Source organism: Staurois parvus, unplaced genomic scaffold (assembly GCF_062004578.1).
Source record: "Staurois parvus isolate SC_StPar_1 unplaced genomic scaffold, SC_StPar_1.0 ptg000502l, whole genome shotgun sequence".
NCBI lineage: Eukaryota > Metazoa > Chordata > Amphibia > Anura > Ranidae > Staurois > Staurois parvus.
The window spans coordinates 1,682,521-1,699,205 of record NW_028318298.1 but is presented as its reverse complement, the minus strand read 5'-3'; the positions used below and the strand labels follow the sequence as shown (position 1 = coordinate 1,699,205).

The window sequence follows — 16,685 nt, the reverse complement described above, 5'->3', positions numbered from 1 at the left end:
TCAGGAGTGGCTTGACAAGAGGAATACGACATTTGAAGCCCATGTCCAGAATCCGTCTGTGTGTGGTGGCTCTTGATGCACTGACTCCAGCCTCAGTCCACTCCTTGTGAAAGTCCCCAACACTTTTGAATGGCCTTTTCCTGACAATCCTCTCCAGGCTGCAGTCATCCCTGCTGCTTGTGCATCTTTTTCTTCCACACTTTTCCCTTCCACATAACTTTCTATTAATGAGCTTTGATATAGCACTTTGGGAACATCCAATCTCTTTTGCAATTACCTTTTTGAGACTTTCCCTCCTTATGGAGAGTGTCAATGATGGTTTTCTGCACAACTGTCAGGTCAGCAGTCTTTCCCATGATTGGGATTCCTACTGAACCAGACTGAGAGACCATTTAGTGGGACACTTTGCGCATAGAATATTGCACCTTTCACAATATTCTAATTTTCTGAGATTGTGGATTTGGGGTTTTCATGAGCTGTAAGCCATAATCATCACAATTATAACAAATTATGGCTTGAACTATCTTGCTTTGCATGTAATGAGTCTATCTCATATATTAGTTTCACCTTTTAAGCTGCATTACTGAAATAAATGAACATTTGCACGATATTCTAATTTTTTGAGTTTCACCTGTATAACTAATAATAATAGGTCTCTCAAGGGTCTCTAGTTTTTCTTGCGCTAATCATGGCAACTCCACCTCACTTAAATATTTCTGCCTGATTCTTTTCTTTTCCTCTTCCCTTTCCTTTTGATCACCACCGCTCACATCATAAAGTTCACTATAATATTTTTTAAACCTATTCGCAATATCAGAAGTAGCATGCAATATTTCACCTTTCCCATCTCTAATTTTTTTCTATAAAATTTTTGGATTTCTTGCTCTTTAACTTTCTCATTAAGTATTTTCCAGGTCTATTCCCCCACTGGTATCTTTCTTTTGAAACCTTATTAAATACCCTCCTCAACTCTTGTTCCATAAGATCTTTTAACTGATCTCTTTTAAGTATTATCTTCTGATATACAACTGTTCTTCTCTTTTTATTGTGTAGCTGTTCCAACTTATAAAGCTCTTCCGTCACCATCTTTATTTTTTTTTTCTCGTTCCTTCTTTTTTTCTGTTCCTATCGAAATCAGCTTTGTGTCTCCCAGACTGTGGCCACCGAGACCTCATTAGTCTCATTGAGCTCAAACAATTGCTCAATTTCTCGCCTTAACCTTTTCTCTACTTTGGGATCCTGTATGAGCATTTCATTTAATCTCCATATAGCTGTTTTATCTTGGCCTCCTCCTACTCATAATCTCATTGTGACAAGTGTGATCAGAAATGGACATGACCTCTATGTTGGAACTAACCAACTCCAACTGTCTATGCTCTATCATTATATAATCCAGTCTTGAATATGAACCATGCACATGAGAGAAGAAGATATAATCTCTTTCTCTTGGATGTGTCACTCTCCACGTATCCACCAGTTGATATTTTTTTATAATAACCTCTTCAATTTCAACTTCCTACCCCCTTCTCTCTGTGTACATGACGCATTCAGCTGAGGGTCCAAACACAGATTAAAATCTCCAACCACAACCAGACTTCCCTTTTTAAATTCAGCGAGTTTCCTTAACCATTAGCCGCCCGGCCAATGGCCGTTTGGCGGCTTCAGATGTGCCTCTTCATTCCGGGTGCACGCCATTTGGCGTGCTCCCGCACGTGCGCCGTTTGCGGTAATGCAGAGCGGCGCAGCAGCAGGATCTGTCACGGGCCGTGCACCTCGGACACGGCCGATGACAGATCCGAGTACCGGCTCCCGTTGCTGGTACCATGTGACCTGCTGTGACCAATCACAGCAGGTCACATGACAGTTGTATACAATGGATGGCTTCATTCATGATGCCATCCATTGTATACTAGTGCCTAGCTGTGAATGGTCACAGCTAATCACATGCACATGTTATGTGATTAGCTGTGACCAAATCACAGCTAAGCACAAAAAAAAAAAAAAAAAAAAAAAAGCTGAATGAATCGATTTCATTCAGGTAAATGCTTGCTTATAGCAAAGTAATTCTTTGCTATAAGCAAATAGTGTAAAAAAAAAAAAAAAAAAAAAAAAAAAAATACTGATCACTTCCCCAAAGTAGTACAGTGTTACTATGGTAACATTGTACTACTTTGGTCATAGTAAAATATGAAAAAAAAATCTTAAAAAAAAAATGTAATAAAAAATTAAATATAATAAAAAAATTAAAAAATATATATTTTTTTTCATACTGTCACCAGTCAGTGTCCCTGTTCACCGCCATGCCAGTTATATGATGACGCTGTACTGCACTGGTGACAGTATGTAAAAAGAAAAAAATAGTGAAAATATTTTTTTTAATTTTTTCATTTTCCGAAAAATTATGACATAAAAATACAACTTCAAAAAACTCGCCATGCCTCTTATGAAGTACGTCGGACTGTCTACTCTGCAAAAAGGGGTCATTTGTGGGATATCTGTACTGTTCTGACATTCTTGGACCTCAAGAAATTAGATTGGCTGTCAGTACTTCAGGATTGATCAATATTCAGATCTATACCATAGTTTGTGAACTCTATAACTTTCCTAAAAACTAAAAAATACATCCTAATTTGGGTTATTTCACCAAAGACATGTAGCAGAATACATCTCGGCCTAAATTTATGAAGAACAATTATTTATTTGTAAACTTTTATAACAGAAACAAAGAAAAATGTGTTTTTTTTTCAAAATTTTTGGTCTTTTTTTGTTAATTTAGCAAAAAATAAAAACCCCAGCGGTGATTAAATACCACCAAAAGAAAGCTCTAGTTGTGTGAAGAAAATGATAAAATTTTAGTTTGGGTACAGTGTTGTATGACCGCGCAATTGTCATTCAAAGTGTGAGAGCGCTGAAACCTGAAAAATGGCCTGGGCAGGAAGGTGTAAAATTGCACGGTATTGAAATGGTTAACACCACCTCTAAGAAAATCACTGGGTTTTTGTTCGGGAAGGATATATTCGTTAGGGGAAAGTTACAAGGATTGGAATATACACTAAGAATTAGAAACTAACGCTCTGGATCTTCCAGTCTACTTTCCAGGGAAAAATTAACATTTTTCGAGAGCCCAATTGATACTCCTTTGGCCCCTTTAACTGATGAGTCAGCATAATACCACACTGGATAATACTTCGACTATAGTTTGACATTTGTATCTCGGATTAAATATGTGTCTTGAAGAAATACTACTTCTATAGAGTGTTGATGGATTTCCCTGAGTATCTTATGTCTTTTAAACAGGGAGTTCAGCCCTTTCACATTGTAGGTCATAAACTTAATCAAAAACATGTGGAACCAATGTAGCGCTACTCGCTTAAATTAAGATAAACATGTGAACCAAAATACCTAGTGGATAAATATCAAATAAATAAAATAAGTGTCCACTAAAGTGAAATCATGCACATAAAACATATATGTGATTAAATCTAAATGACTAAAGTGAAAATAATCATATCAACTAAAAAGTAATACGTGCTTTTTGCAAATGAATAAATATATATATATATATATATATATATATATATATATATATATATATTTATACACACACATACATTAACAATGTGCATTAACACATATATATGTTCTAAGTATAGCACTATCCTTCTTTAATTAGGACACCCCACCAAGTCACTTTCACAGTCCTTCCCCTGAAGTACATATATCACCAAATAAATCTTTCAGCAAACTTGATTACCCTATAGTAAATATTAGTGTATAAAATAAAGTCCAAAAACAAAAATCAAAAACCAAAGTCCAAATAAAGTCCCAAAAATATACCTCTGGCAGGTATTGTGAGCGGTACGCGGTGCTGCCAGTGCGGGAGAGATGACACAGTCTATAGTTGTACAAGTGGTTGGCGCAGCATTTAACCTTACTTGGAGAAGGAGCCATTATTGAAGTGCTGACCCCTGGGGGGGAGATTCATATACAGTGTGAGCAGTCGTTTGGAGTGATACTTACCTGGAGGATCTGTGAGAGGGATCCTAGTAAACGTTTTGACTCGCAAGGGTCGAATCCTTAAGGTGAGAGGCTGATTCAGCCGGTGCTCGGATGATCTTCTGCTCAACTATCAACTCACTTCTATATAAAAATACCAGCACGAGTGTTTTGTGTTCACTTGAGTGTGATCATTTTCATTTGGACTTTATATACACGGAAATATATGTTTGTGTGCAGGTGCACGTATTGAGTTCACATATATGCACGTTTGGACCTTTTCACTTTATGGGGTATATATATATGTGTTAATGTATGTGTTTGTGTGTATGTATGTGTATATATGTATGTGTATATATGTATGTGTGTATATATATATATATATATATATATATATTTTGCAAAAAGCACGTATTACTTTGTAGTTGATATGATTATTTTCACTTTAGTAATTTAGATTTAATCACATATATGTTTTATGTGCATGATTTCACTTTAGTGGACACTTATTTTATTTATTTGATATTTATCCACTAGGTATTTTGGTTCACATGTTTATCTTAATTTAAGCGAGTAGCGCTACATTGGTTCCACATGTTTATGCTGAAGATCATTGGTATATGATTTAATGTGAGCAGCTTCTCGGGATTATGTAATTTTTTTCTTTGGAAGGTATCCTGAGCACAGGAGGTTCACACCATTATAATTCCACATATACCCATGGCTTGTGTGAAAAATATTTAAATGACAACTTTGTAAGGAAAAAAAAGTTTTATTTTTTTCCACAAGTTTTTGGAAAATGACAAAATCTTCTATGGACTCAATATGCCTTTCATCAGATAGCTTAGGTTGTCTTCTTTCCGAAAAGGGGTCATTTGGGGGTGTTTGTACTGTCCTGGTATTTTAGAAATGTGTCAGGCAGTCAGAAAGTAAAAGCTGTGTAAATTCCTTCATCAAAACCTAGTTTGTAGATGCTATAACTTTCACACAAAGCAATCAATATACACTTGTTGGGATTTCATTTTTACCAAAAACATGTAGCAGAATACATTTTGGCCTAAATTTTATGATAAAATTTTGAGTTTTTTTGGATATTTTTTTATGACAGAAGTGAGAAAATATTGGGGTTTTTTTTTTTGAAAACATTTTGTCTATAGCACCAAAAATAAAAAGCACACAGGTGATCAAATACCACCAAAAGAAAGCTCTATTTGTGTGAAAAAAGGACGTAAATTTCATTTATGTACCGTATTGCATGACCGTTTAATCATCAGTTAAACTAGTGCAGCACTGCATAGCAAAAAAAAAATGGCGTAAATTGCAGTATCTATACCATAGTTTTGTAGACGCTATAACTTTCACACAAAGCACTCAATATACACTTACTGGGATTTTTTTTTTCTACCAAAAATATGTAGCAGAATACTTATTGGCCTAAATATGACTAGCTTTGAGTTTACTATATATTTTTTATAGCCCAAAGTAAAAAAAATATTGTTTTTCTTCAAAATTTTCGGTCTTTTTTTGTTTATAGTGTGAAAAATAAGCGCACAAGCGATCAAATACCACTGAAAGAAAGCTCTATTTCTGTGAAAAAAGGTCGTAAATTTCGTTTGGGTACAGCATTGCATGACTGCGCAATTATCAGTTGAAATAGTGCAGCGCCGAATAGCAACAAGAGGCCTGGTCATTAAGGGGGGTAAATCCTCAGGATGGCAAGTGGTTAAAGTGAGAATAATAAACAACTCAAAATTTACAAATAGGCATTTTTGACATTTCAAAAAAAAAAAAAAATCGGTGACCAATATAGCTACCCTTCTTTTCAATAACAGTCATGAGCCTTCCACTCATGGAGTCTATCAGTTTCTTGATCTGTTGATGATCAACTTTTTGTGCAGCAGCAACCACAGCCTCCCTTACACTGTTCAAAGAGATGTACTGTTTTCCTTCACCATAAATATCCTGTTTTAAGAAGGGCCCACAAGTTCTCAATATAGTTTAGGTCAGGTGAGAAAGGGGGTCATGTCATCATTATTTCATCTTTGAGGCTTTTACTGGCTAGCCATACAGTGGAGTACTTTGAGGCATTGGAGCATTGTCTTGCATAAATATCATGGTCTTCTTGAAACATGCAGACTTTCTTGTACCACTGCTTGAAGTACAGTGGTCTTCTAAAAACTGGCAGTAGGTTTTGGGAGTTGATTTTGAGTCTATCTTCAACCCGAAAAGGTTCAGTAAGCCCATACCAGTACCCCATCTCCACCTTGCTGGTGTCTGAGTCGAAGTGGAGCTCTGTGCCCTTTACTGATCCAGCCACGGACCCATCCATCTGGTCTGTCAAGAGTCATTCTCATCTCATCAGTCCATAAAACCTTTGAAAAATATGTTTTCAGATATTTCTTGGTCCAGTCTTAACGTTTTTCTACATGTCTTGTTCTTGTGTCTTGTTCTGTGGTGGTCGGGTTTCAGCATCCCTTACCTTGGCCATGTCTCTGAGCACTAAACACCTTATACTTCTGGGCACTTCAGGTAGGTTGCAGTTCTGGAATATGACATCACTGGAGGATAATGGGTTCCTGGTAGCTTCACATTTGATTCTTCTCAAATCCTTGGCAGTTAATTTGCATCTTTTTATCTGAACATGTTTCTTGCAACCCTGTTGACTATTTGGAACAAAATGTTTAATGGATCTGTGATCTCACCCCAATATCTTAGCAATTTCAAGAGTGCTGCATCCTTCTGAAAGACCTTTTACAATTTTTGACTTTTCATAGTCAAGTAAATCTCTTTTTAGCCCATTTTTGCCTGAGGAAAAGCAGCTGCCTAATAATTATGCACACCTTGACATAGGGTGTTAATCTCCTTAGGCCACACCTTCCCTCATTACACATCACCTGATATGCTTAAATCCAATAAGCATTCAAGTTTATACAGCTTGACCTTGGACAGTATGCATAAAAATGATGATTTGGTCAAAATACTCACTTGCCTAATAATTGTGCACACAGTGTATATTTTATATTCAGTGCTCAGTATAAGCGTCAATGATAAATACACTAAACCCCCAACAGCTGGAAACAGCTTACACCCCCCAGAGAAACAAAACAAGGAAAATATATTTCTAATTTTCAGTTTGTGTAAGTGCATTTTGTATAAGAATATTTTTTTAAATAAAATACTACTCCATGAGTTTTACAGTTAGAGACAAATGGCAAGTCACTGCGTATGTTAAAAAATCCATGTATGTTTAGGTGGGCTATGGAGGATCCTTCTGTGGCTGGGGCTGCTTTAGCAGCCACCTGCTGATCAGAACGCTGAGGACCAGAACTAGGAGCTCAGAAACCACCGTGGGACTCTTCGGACCGGTGATGATGTCACACCAGGTGCGGATCTCCACTAGGGGTTTTTGTAACAGGGTTTGGAGCGTCAAACCATACAGATACATGGAAGAGCGACAGTGTTTGCCGCTGGAGGACCTCCATAGCCCATCAAAATCTACATGGGGTTTTTAACATGATGAATGATGTTTTATCCCATAGTTAGTTGCCACTTGTCTTTAACAATAAATACCTTGGTTTTAATAGCACACTTAGCTGCTGCCCCCCATTTGTATGTTTTACTATTTACAGATTTACTTCATCTGAGAGTGGAGCTGCCACTAAGATTACAAGCCTATATTGGACTTTTATATACCTGATAGGTGGCGTATTCAGTATTTTTTTTACTGTTTTTTGTCTGGTTGGCCAGCCTCTTTAGTACCTGTCTTTTTAGAGCACTCCTTGTGCCATTCATTTGTTTTTATACACCATGAGGTTTGCCTTCTCTGTAATATTTCTTGGAGCTATATAGGTGCCTGTGGATGTCTGAAGAGAAATTTTATGGACTGTATATAACATGCTATCTATGACCCTATGAGATCCAAGGGTCGCTTTGTCTGATGAGAGTCCATTTACATGCCAGTGTGACACAGTGGTGGATTGAATTGATGGGAAGATTTTGTTGCATATGCAGTTAATCCTGATTTGGGGTTTTTGCACTTAGTATTTATGTAAGCAGAATTTCACATTCACAATTTTTTTTTTGTTTGTTTACTACACAATGGATATTGCTATTTTGTGATGTTCTATACACTTCTGTGAGGAAACAACAGAAGAACAGCTGATGTGCATACTGAGAAGAGGGATAATGACACCTGATGGCTGCATCATGCTTGATGTGACCCATTTATTCACAAGGGTATGATTATTTGGTGACAGTCCAGCTTTTATTTGATTATTTCATGGATGTGATATTGGAGGGACTGGAAGAGATACCTGCAGAATTGATGATTTCCAGTGCACTATTTTGGACACTTAGTGGTTGTAAACTCTTACACATACCAATTGAAGTGACTGGCCTCAGGTGATACACAGAGCTGAAACAAATCTTCCTACATAAGTTGTACCTTTTTTTTTATTTGCAGTCTTCTCTACATCCAGTCAAAGTCCAGAATTTATACAGCTTTTTTGAGAGTTTAGAAAAAAAGGAGGTGAAGAGCTGAAATTACACACTGCAGAGGTCAGTGAGGAGAACTCTGAGAGCTTATTGGAGGTAAAAGAGGCACCCCCCTCCACAGAGCTCACAGGAACACAGCTGAGGCTGTCAATCTGCTGGAGATTCCTCCTCTGTCACCATTTTTCTTTTGGTGTCAGAAAAAACTGTCAGTGATTTATGCGGATAGCAAAAGAACAAAGCAGCAGACAGAATTGACACTTAGGGGTGATTTGCTGAAGGCAAACAGACTGTGCAGCTGCAAAGTGCAGTTGCTCCAGAACTTGGTAAACAAGGTAAATTTTCACTTTACAAGGAATACCCAGTCATTTACAAGTTAAAAACCAGCATTTTTGCGTGCACATGATTGGATAATGAAAGTTAGCAAAGCTTCTATACATTTACTAAGCTTTGGAGCAACTGCACTTTCCAAAGTCCACAATCTATTTGCCTTCAGTGAATAAACCCCTTAGTGCTTGTAAATGAGAAAGTACACACTATGGAGGGATATGTTTTGTTCATATTTCATGTCTGGAGGTTTACAACCACTTTAATGTTGACATATTATAAGGGTCAATCCTTAACGTATACATAAAGGCAAAACTTTTTTTTAGTTTTGGATAGAGTGGAAAGGGATTAGAGCACCTGTCAGGTTTTATTGCTTCAGAGAAAAGGAGGGGGAAACAGACTGGTGGTGGTGGTTCGCAGTCTAGCTACAGTCAGCTGTGTTAGCAGGACACTAATTCATTTCATCCTATACCTCTGGGTTTGTTTCCTCTGTTTATTTATTGTATTATCATTTAAAGGTGTTTTTATACGTGTGTGTATGTATGTATATATATATATATATATATATATATATATATATATATATATATATATATACATACATACCTTTCCATGTGTACATGGTGGCAGCCCATTGTTTAATAATCATTTATAGCAACTTTACTGTCATCTCAGCATAGCTCCCAATACACCATCCAATTCTAATTACACAGATTTACTATTCCATCCTCAGCAAGTGTAGCGCTGATTTCTGTTGCTTTTGTTTATAGCTAATAGTTCAGGTTTTATTGCTGTCTGTGTCCTCGTTATGGATATTCACCCTATTTGTTCTGTTTGCCATTATCATCAAAAGGAACCCAAAACTTATAAAGTCCCCTCTGGGTCCTCAAAATCACTCCACTCCACAAGTGGGCTTTTATAATATGTTGAAAAATGGCTTGGGAGTCCTTGGCAAAAAGTCCACAAGAACATAAAAAGCTAGATGACAATCACATGGGAGAGAATGGAGAGGCACTGTTGGGCGGCAGGAGGGGTGGGGGGGGGGGGGGCGTCCTCTCCTGCTGCCTGTTAAAGCAATCCAGCAGCTAATCGGCTGCTAGATCGGCTTTTACATTGCAGGGAATCGCCGGCTGAAAAAGCATATCTGGATGATGCCTGTAATTGCATTAACCACATCCCCGCCACTCTATAGCAGATTTACTGCTACAGTGCAGCCAGGGTGTGCAAAATCACGGCTCTCATTCATTGAGTCCTGGCCAGTGATTACCCACCAGCGCAGGTGATTACTGAGGATCTCTGGGGAGGAGGGAGGGCTGCTTTGTTTCTTAACAGTTCTCCTTCCTGTCGGCTGAGGCACACTGCTCTGGATGGCTGTGCACAGTACAGCCATCCAGAGCAGTGTGCTTACAGTGAAGCACCACCACACCGCCCCCAGTAAAACACTCCCAGCACACAGTTAACCCTTTGATCGCCCCTCATGTTAACGCCTTCCCGCCCAGTGCCATTAGTACAGTGTCAGTGCTTTCCCCCCAGTGTCAGAATGCCCGCCACAGTCCCACTAGAAGTCGCTGATTGCTGATTAATTTACACGTATTGGGATTTTTTTTTTGTAGCAAAGACATAGCAGAAAACATTTTGGCCCAAATTTATGATGGAATTTTATTTATTTTATTTTTTTTTTACTGGCCATGTTTAATAGCAAAAGGTCAAAAATATTTTTTTCTCAAAGTTGTCGGTCTTTTTTTTTTTTTTTTTTTTTTCTTTATAGCACAAAAAATAAAAATGCACAGGCAATCAAATACCACCGAAAGAAAACTCAATTCATGGGGGAAAAAAAAGACATACATGTTATTTGGATGCAGTGTTGCGTGACTGCGCAATTGTCAGTTAAAAGAACGCAGCGACGTAATGCAAAAAATGGCCTGGTCAGGAAGGGGGGTAAATTCTCTGGAGGGCAAGTGGTTAAAGTCCCATTTTCTTTTCTTCTATGATTGCTTTCCATAGTACATTAAAAAAAAAAAAGCAAAATGATTTTTTTTTTTACCTGCCTTTAATTATACCGCTTAATGCAATACAATTGATACTTTCAGTGATGGGAAAGGCTTTCTTTATGTATGATCTTTTTTTTTTTTTTTCTCTAGAATGACTGGAGCCTGCCACAAAAAGTGTGTTCCTCCTCACTATAAGGAACCAGAACTGTCTAAAGGAGAGAGTGTTTGCCTGGACCGCTGTGTCTCCAAGTATATGGATATTCATGAGCGGTTGGGCAAGAAACTCACTGAGCTGTCTATGCAAGATGAGGAACTGATGAAGAAGATGCAACAGGGAATGGGGCCTGCACAATAGCTTTTCAGATTTTGGAGCTTTATGAATATGTGAATACATATTGTATATTAGGCCTCATGATCAAAATGGTCCTAAAAAGATAAACTGTTTGTGTTATAAACAACCAATTAGGTTATGTCTTTTATTTTGTACCAAAATATGAATGCATCCACTTGTTATGGACAACAGAACCTGGTCCTTTTGGGTTACTTTTGATACATATGGCAGTTTGTATTTTATTTCTGTTTTCAATTTTACTTTGTGACATCTTCGATAAAGAGATCATGTTCAGTATTCATTGCAACTTTTTTTTTTTCTTTAATCTAAAATAACCTGTATTCTAAATTTTGAAAAGCAAAAAGTAACCAAAGGAATATGTGTTTGGGGCTCAACAATACAAATGCTGTACAGAGGAAAGACCCAATGCAATTGATGTTGCAGTGGCAGGAAACCATCGTCAGGAGGGCTGCAGCTCAAAGCGATTGTTTGATCAGTCTGTCAGTTTTTGGCTGTGCAGACAGAACACAATACAATAGTAATAAAGTGGCAGTAAACTAATGGTAGGGGATCTGTAGTGTACAGTGAATAATAATCAGTCTGAAAATGTCAGTTTGTGGCTGAATCAAACCACACTTACAAGTCCAAGCACCAGAGAGCAGAAGCCATCAAGGATAGAGAAGGTTACACTGTAATTCGCAGCTCCTGTAAACCAGATCTGGGTAGGATCCAATTCAACATATGAAGAACTGTGATCAAAGCTCTGAATTAGTAAAGTGTAACAGAGTTTATTTGTAAACATGATATCCTCACTTACATCAAGGCAAAAAAACAGCAGCTTCCAGAGTAGAAGAGCACAATTCACTAAACGTATATCATAAACGTGCAGCGCTGTAAACTCATGAAACATAAGTATCCTATATCATACTCGAATATTTAATGTGCAAACGAGTGCGTGAATAGTGCAATCAAATAAATCACTGAGAGTCCGTGATGACCACGAATATTATACAGCAGGCAGTGAAAACTGCTAATGTTATTTATCCAAGTTTGCAATTGCAAACGTGCGGTTATTGATGAAAATCCACCGCCTCAGATGGATGTACACTCACCAGACTGCAAGTAAATCAGCGCATCTGTTTATATCACATATCTGGGGGTATAATGACAGCTCCGGATTTACTCCTGCAGCTCCTTCCATCCATCAGTTGGAGCAGGTGTCATCTAATCCAAGATGGCCACCGCTCCTTGGTAGCGGTGGCGTGACGTCAGCAATGTAGGCTCCCAACGCGTTTCGTGTGACAGCACATCTTCATGGGCATACCCAGGGTGGGTGGTGGAAACATCCTGATAAAACCAGAATTGAGCTGGGTGGCTGAAATGAATATAAGGAGCATAGACAGAGAGATAACTCTGGAATCTGCAGAGAGAAGGAACTAAGGGCGGCATGGACTGGAGAAATGAGGCTGAAAGGAAGGACAGTGGCAACAGTAATAGCTGAGCAGCCAAACTTGAGCCAAACTCTATGGAAGAAGCAGACTGGTCCAAGGAATTAATGCATAAAAGAACAATGGGTGAGAGGGGGACAGTGGGGGGATGCATGGACCTGAGAAATGAGAACAGAAGGGAGGGCAATGGATAAATGAACCAGAGAGGGGAGGTTGAGAGTGGCAGAAGGGACACCAACAGTGGCACAAAATGAAGAATACAGAGTGGTAGGTAAGGGATAGGTGACCAAGAGAGCTGTTATGATCCTAGAATGAAACCGTTAAAGAAGAGAAGAATTAGGAACAAGAGTAGCATGAGATGATAGTTGTGAGATGGTAGAAGGACGATGCTGTCAAATCTTGAGCTATTGCAAGTTGTCAACATAGTTAGGAGTTAGTGAGTGGAATTGAAGTAACTGGCGGGGGTGTGGAATGAGAGATGGCAATGAAGAGAGCCGTACACTTGTGGTGCTAACAATGTGGACTATTATGGATTAAATTGGACCAAATAATAAACATTTAAAAAATGAGAAAATACAACTGTAAATGCAATTTGAGATAAGAACTGAACCAATGGAACTTTGGGCAGTGGAATTACATTAAATTGGATAATCCACTGGATTTGAATGAATAATGGGATTTTATCAAACATCCATACACATACATTTCTCTGTACACATGCTACATCTGTGGCACCTATGGACACCTCTACACCAGTACAGTTTTATCTTTACATGTTTGCAAGGCTGTATGTGCAAATAAAGCTCAAACTAAATCCACAACCAACGTATATAAGTTTTGATTTATACACTGCTCAAAAAAATTAAAGGAACACTTTTTAATCAGAGTATAGCATCAAGTCAAATAAACTCCTGGGATATTGATCTGGTCAGTTAAGCAGCAGAGGGGGCTGTTAATCCGTTTCAGCTGCTTTGGTGTTAATAAAATTAACAACAGGTGCACTAGATGGGCAATAATGAGACAACGCCAAAAACAGGAATGGTTTTACAGTTGGAGGCCACTGACCTTTTTTTCCCCTACTCATCTTTTCTGACTATTTTCACTAGTTTTGCATTTGGCTAGGGTAGTGTCACTACTGGTAGCATGAGGCAATACCTGAACAGGCACAGGCAGTCCAACTCCTCCAGGATGGCACATCAATGCATCTCATTGCTAGGTTGGTGGTGTGGGAGTACCATGGAGCTGTTCCTGGATACTGAGAGGGTCCTGTGAGAGAGGCCTGGAGTTGCCTTGTATGCTGACTGTGTGCCAGATGATTCCACCATCCTTGCCTGTACCCAGATGACTACAAGGGATAATATATATACAGTACATGCGCTTTATTATTGCGCTTCCAGTTCCAGTCACGGATTTCACTAGCACGGATTCCACTGATTTTTTTACTTAAATATTATTGACCAAACACCAAAGTCACTTTTATTTATATATTTATTTATTGATTCACTTATCCATACGTCAGGTCATGACGATACACTGTATATTTTTATATCACTTTTTAGCGAAACCAAGCGCTCACGTCAGTCACCTCATGTTATTTTAGCGCTGCATTTTATCTATTTTAGGTAGATTACAAACTGGGAGGCACAGTTGCATTGGGCCAGGTTGGTGGAATGGACCATTTTGAAACCATAAATCATGAACATCATACAAGAACCGTATCTGGAACTGTTGTACATCTGCATCTACTTGAAGATGAAGCCTTTTCTGGCACTTTTTGTTTACATGAAACAATCAGTATTTTTTGGTAGAAAATTTCTTAGAACCCTCAAACATATATATATATATATATATATATATTTTTTAGAACAGAGGCCCTAGAGAATAAATGACTGGGTTTTGCAATTGTTTTAAGTCACACAGTATTTGCACAGCGGTTTTGCCAAATGCAATTTTTTGGGGAAAAAAAATACACTTTTTTGAATTTTAACCACTTGCCCTCTAGAAGATTTACCCCCCCCTCCTCACCAGGCCATTTTTTGCTATTCAGAGCTGCGCTATTTTAACTGGTAATTGCGCGATCGTGCAATGATTTACTCAAATTTATGTCCTTTTTCACACAAATAGAGATTTGGTGGTATTTGATTACCTCTGGGTTTATGTTTTGCACTATAAACAAAAAATACTGCATATTTTGAAAAAAAATTAATTGGTTTATGTGAAAGTTATAGCGTCTACAAGCTTTATTTCCTCATTATACTTCCTGACTACCTAACAGAGTACAACACCCCTCCCCCCAAATGACCCCCTTTTGAAAAGTAGACACCCCAAGGAATTTGATAAGAGGCATGGTGAGTATTTTGCAGATCTTGTTTGTTGCCAGAAGTTTTTGGAAAATGAAGAAAGAAAATGAAAATGTACTTTTTCTTTTTTTCTTCAAAACCTTGTGAGAAAACATGAGATCTGAAAAATACTCACCATGCCTCTTATTAAATTCCTTGGGGTGTTTACTTTCCAAAAAGGGGTCTTTTTGGGGGGGGGGGGGGCGTTGGTGCTATCCTGGCATTTCAGGCCCTTTGGGGGGTTGGTGCTATCCTGGCATTTCAGGGCCTCCGAAACTGTGATAGGTAGTGAGGAAGTGAAATGAGGAAGTTCCACACCTTCAGGCTTTCAAAGGGGTCATTCGATATCAGGCTTCTGTAGTATTCCCATACACAGTAGTACTAGAATGTATTTTGGGGTGTAATTCCACATATACCCATGGCATATGTGAGCACTATATAATTTAAGTGACAACTTTGTTTTTTACCATAAGTTTTTGGAAAATGACAAGAATTTTTTTTTTTTTATTACACAAAGTATTCCGTTGAACAACATACCTCTCAACAAATAGTCTGGGGTGTCTACTTTCCAAAAAGAGGTAATTGGATTTTAGACTCCCGTAGAATCCCCATAGTCGGTTAAAGTACCAGAATGTACTTTCGAGTGTAATTCCACATATACCCATGGCCTATGTGAGCAATATATCACTTACACCATTTTTTGCTATACAACGCTGCTCTAGTTTACCTGATAATTGTGCTGTCATGCAATGCTGTACATAAATTAAGTTTAGGTAATTTTTTCCCCATAAATAGAGCTTTCTTTTGGTGGTATTTCATCACCTATGGGTTTAGTTGTTGCACTATAAACAGAAAAAGACAGAAAATTTAGGGGGGTTTTTTCAAAATTTTCTAATTTTTGTCATAAAAAATATCCAATAAACTCAAATTTCCTCATAAATTTAGGCCAAAATATATTTTGCTACATGTCTTTGGTAAAAAAAATCCCAATAAGTGTATATTAATTGGTTTGCTTGAAACTTATAGCGTCTACAGACTATGGTATAGATCAGGGGTGGGCAAACTTTTTGACTTGAGGGCCGCAATGGGTTCATATATTGGACCCGGGGGCCGGACCAAGAGTAGAGGAATGATGTGTATGTGTCATCCATAGTAAGTATAGTAATATTCCCCCATAGTAAGCATAGTAATTAATCCCCCATATAGTAATTCATCCCCCATAGTAATTCATCCCCCATATAGTAATTCATCCCCCCTATAGTAATTCATTCCTTATATTAATTCATCCCCCATATTAATTCATCCCTCATATAGTATTTCATCCCCCATAGTACTATTCCCCCCCAAGTAGTAAGCCAAGTCCCCCCATGTCAATTTACTAACCTTTGCTCCGCGCGGTCCTCTCGCCGTGTTCCCGCGCCATTCCGGTCTTCAGGGCGGACTGTGAGAGGAGCCTAGCTCCCCTCACGTTCATCACGCTGCCCCGCCTACACACATCCTGACAGTATCACGCTCCGCGGGCCGGATTAAAAGGTCCGCCGGGCCGTAGTTTGCCCATTGCTGGTATAGATACTGGAATTTACACAGCTTTTACTTTGTACTGCCCTGGCATTTTAGCACCTAAAGAAATGTGATAGGCAGTTAGAAACACCCCCAAATGACCCCCTTTTGGAAAGTAGATACCCTAAGAGGCATGTTGAGTCCATGAAAGATTTATTTTTTTCCCACAAGATTTTAGAAAATGACAAAAAAAAAATTTGTA

The 16,685-nt window shown here is 38.3% G+C and overlaps 1 protein-coding gene across 2 annotated transcripts in view; it reads left to right on the top strand.

Moving 5' to 3' along the window:
• LOC149452027 (mitochondrial import inner membrane translocase subunit Tim10-B) overlaps nucleotides 1-13,405 on the top strand; it is a 130,635-nt gene extending 117,230 nt beyond the window's left edge. For both annotated transcript variants that reach the window (XM_089689868.1, XM_089689869.1), the window contains exon 3: nucleotides 10,956-13,405. In XM_089689868.1, coding sequence (XP_089545994.1) covers nucleotides 10,956-11,160 — 205 coding nt within the window. In that variant the 3' untranslated portion in view covers nucleotides 11,161-13,405. The remainder of the gene's footprint in view (nucleotides 1-10,955) is intronic.
• The last annotated feature ends 3,280 nt before the right edge of the window (nucleotides 13,406-16,685 follow it).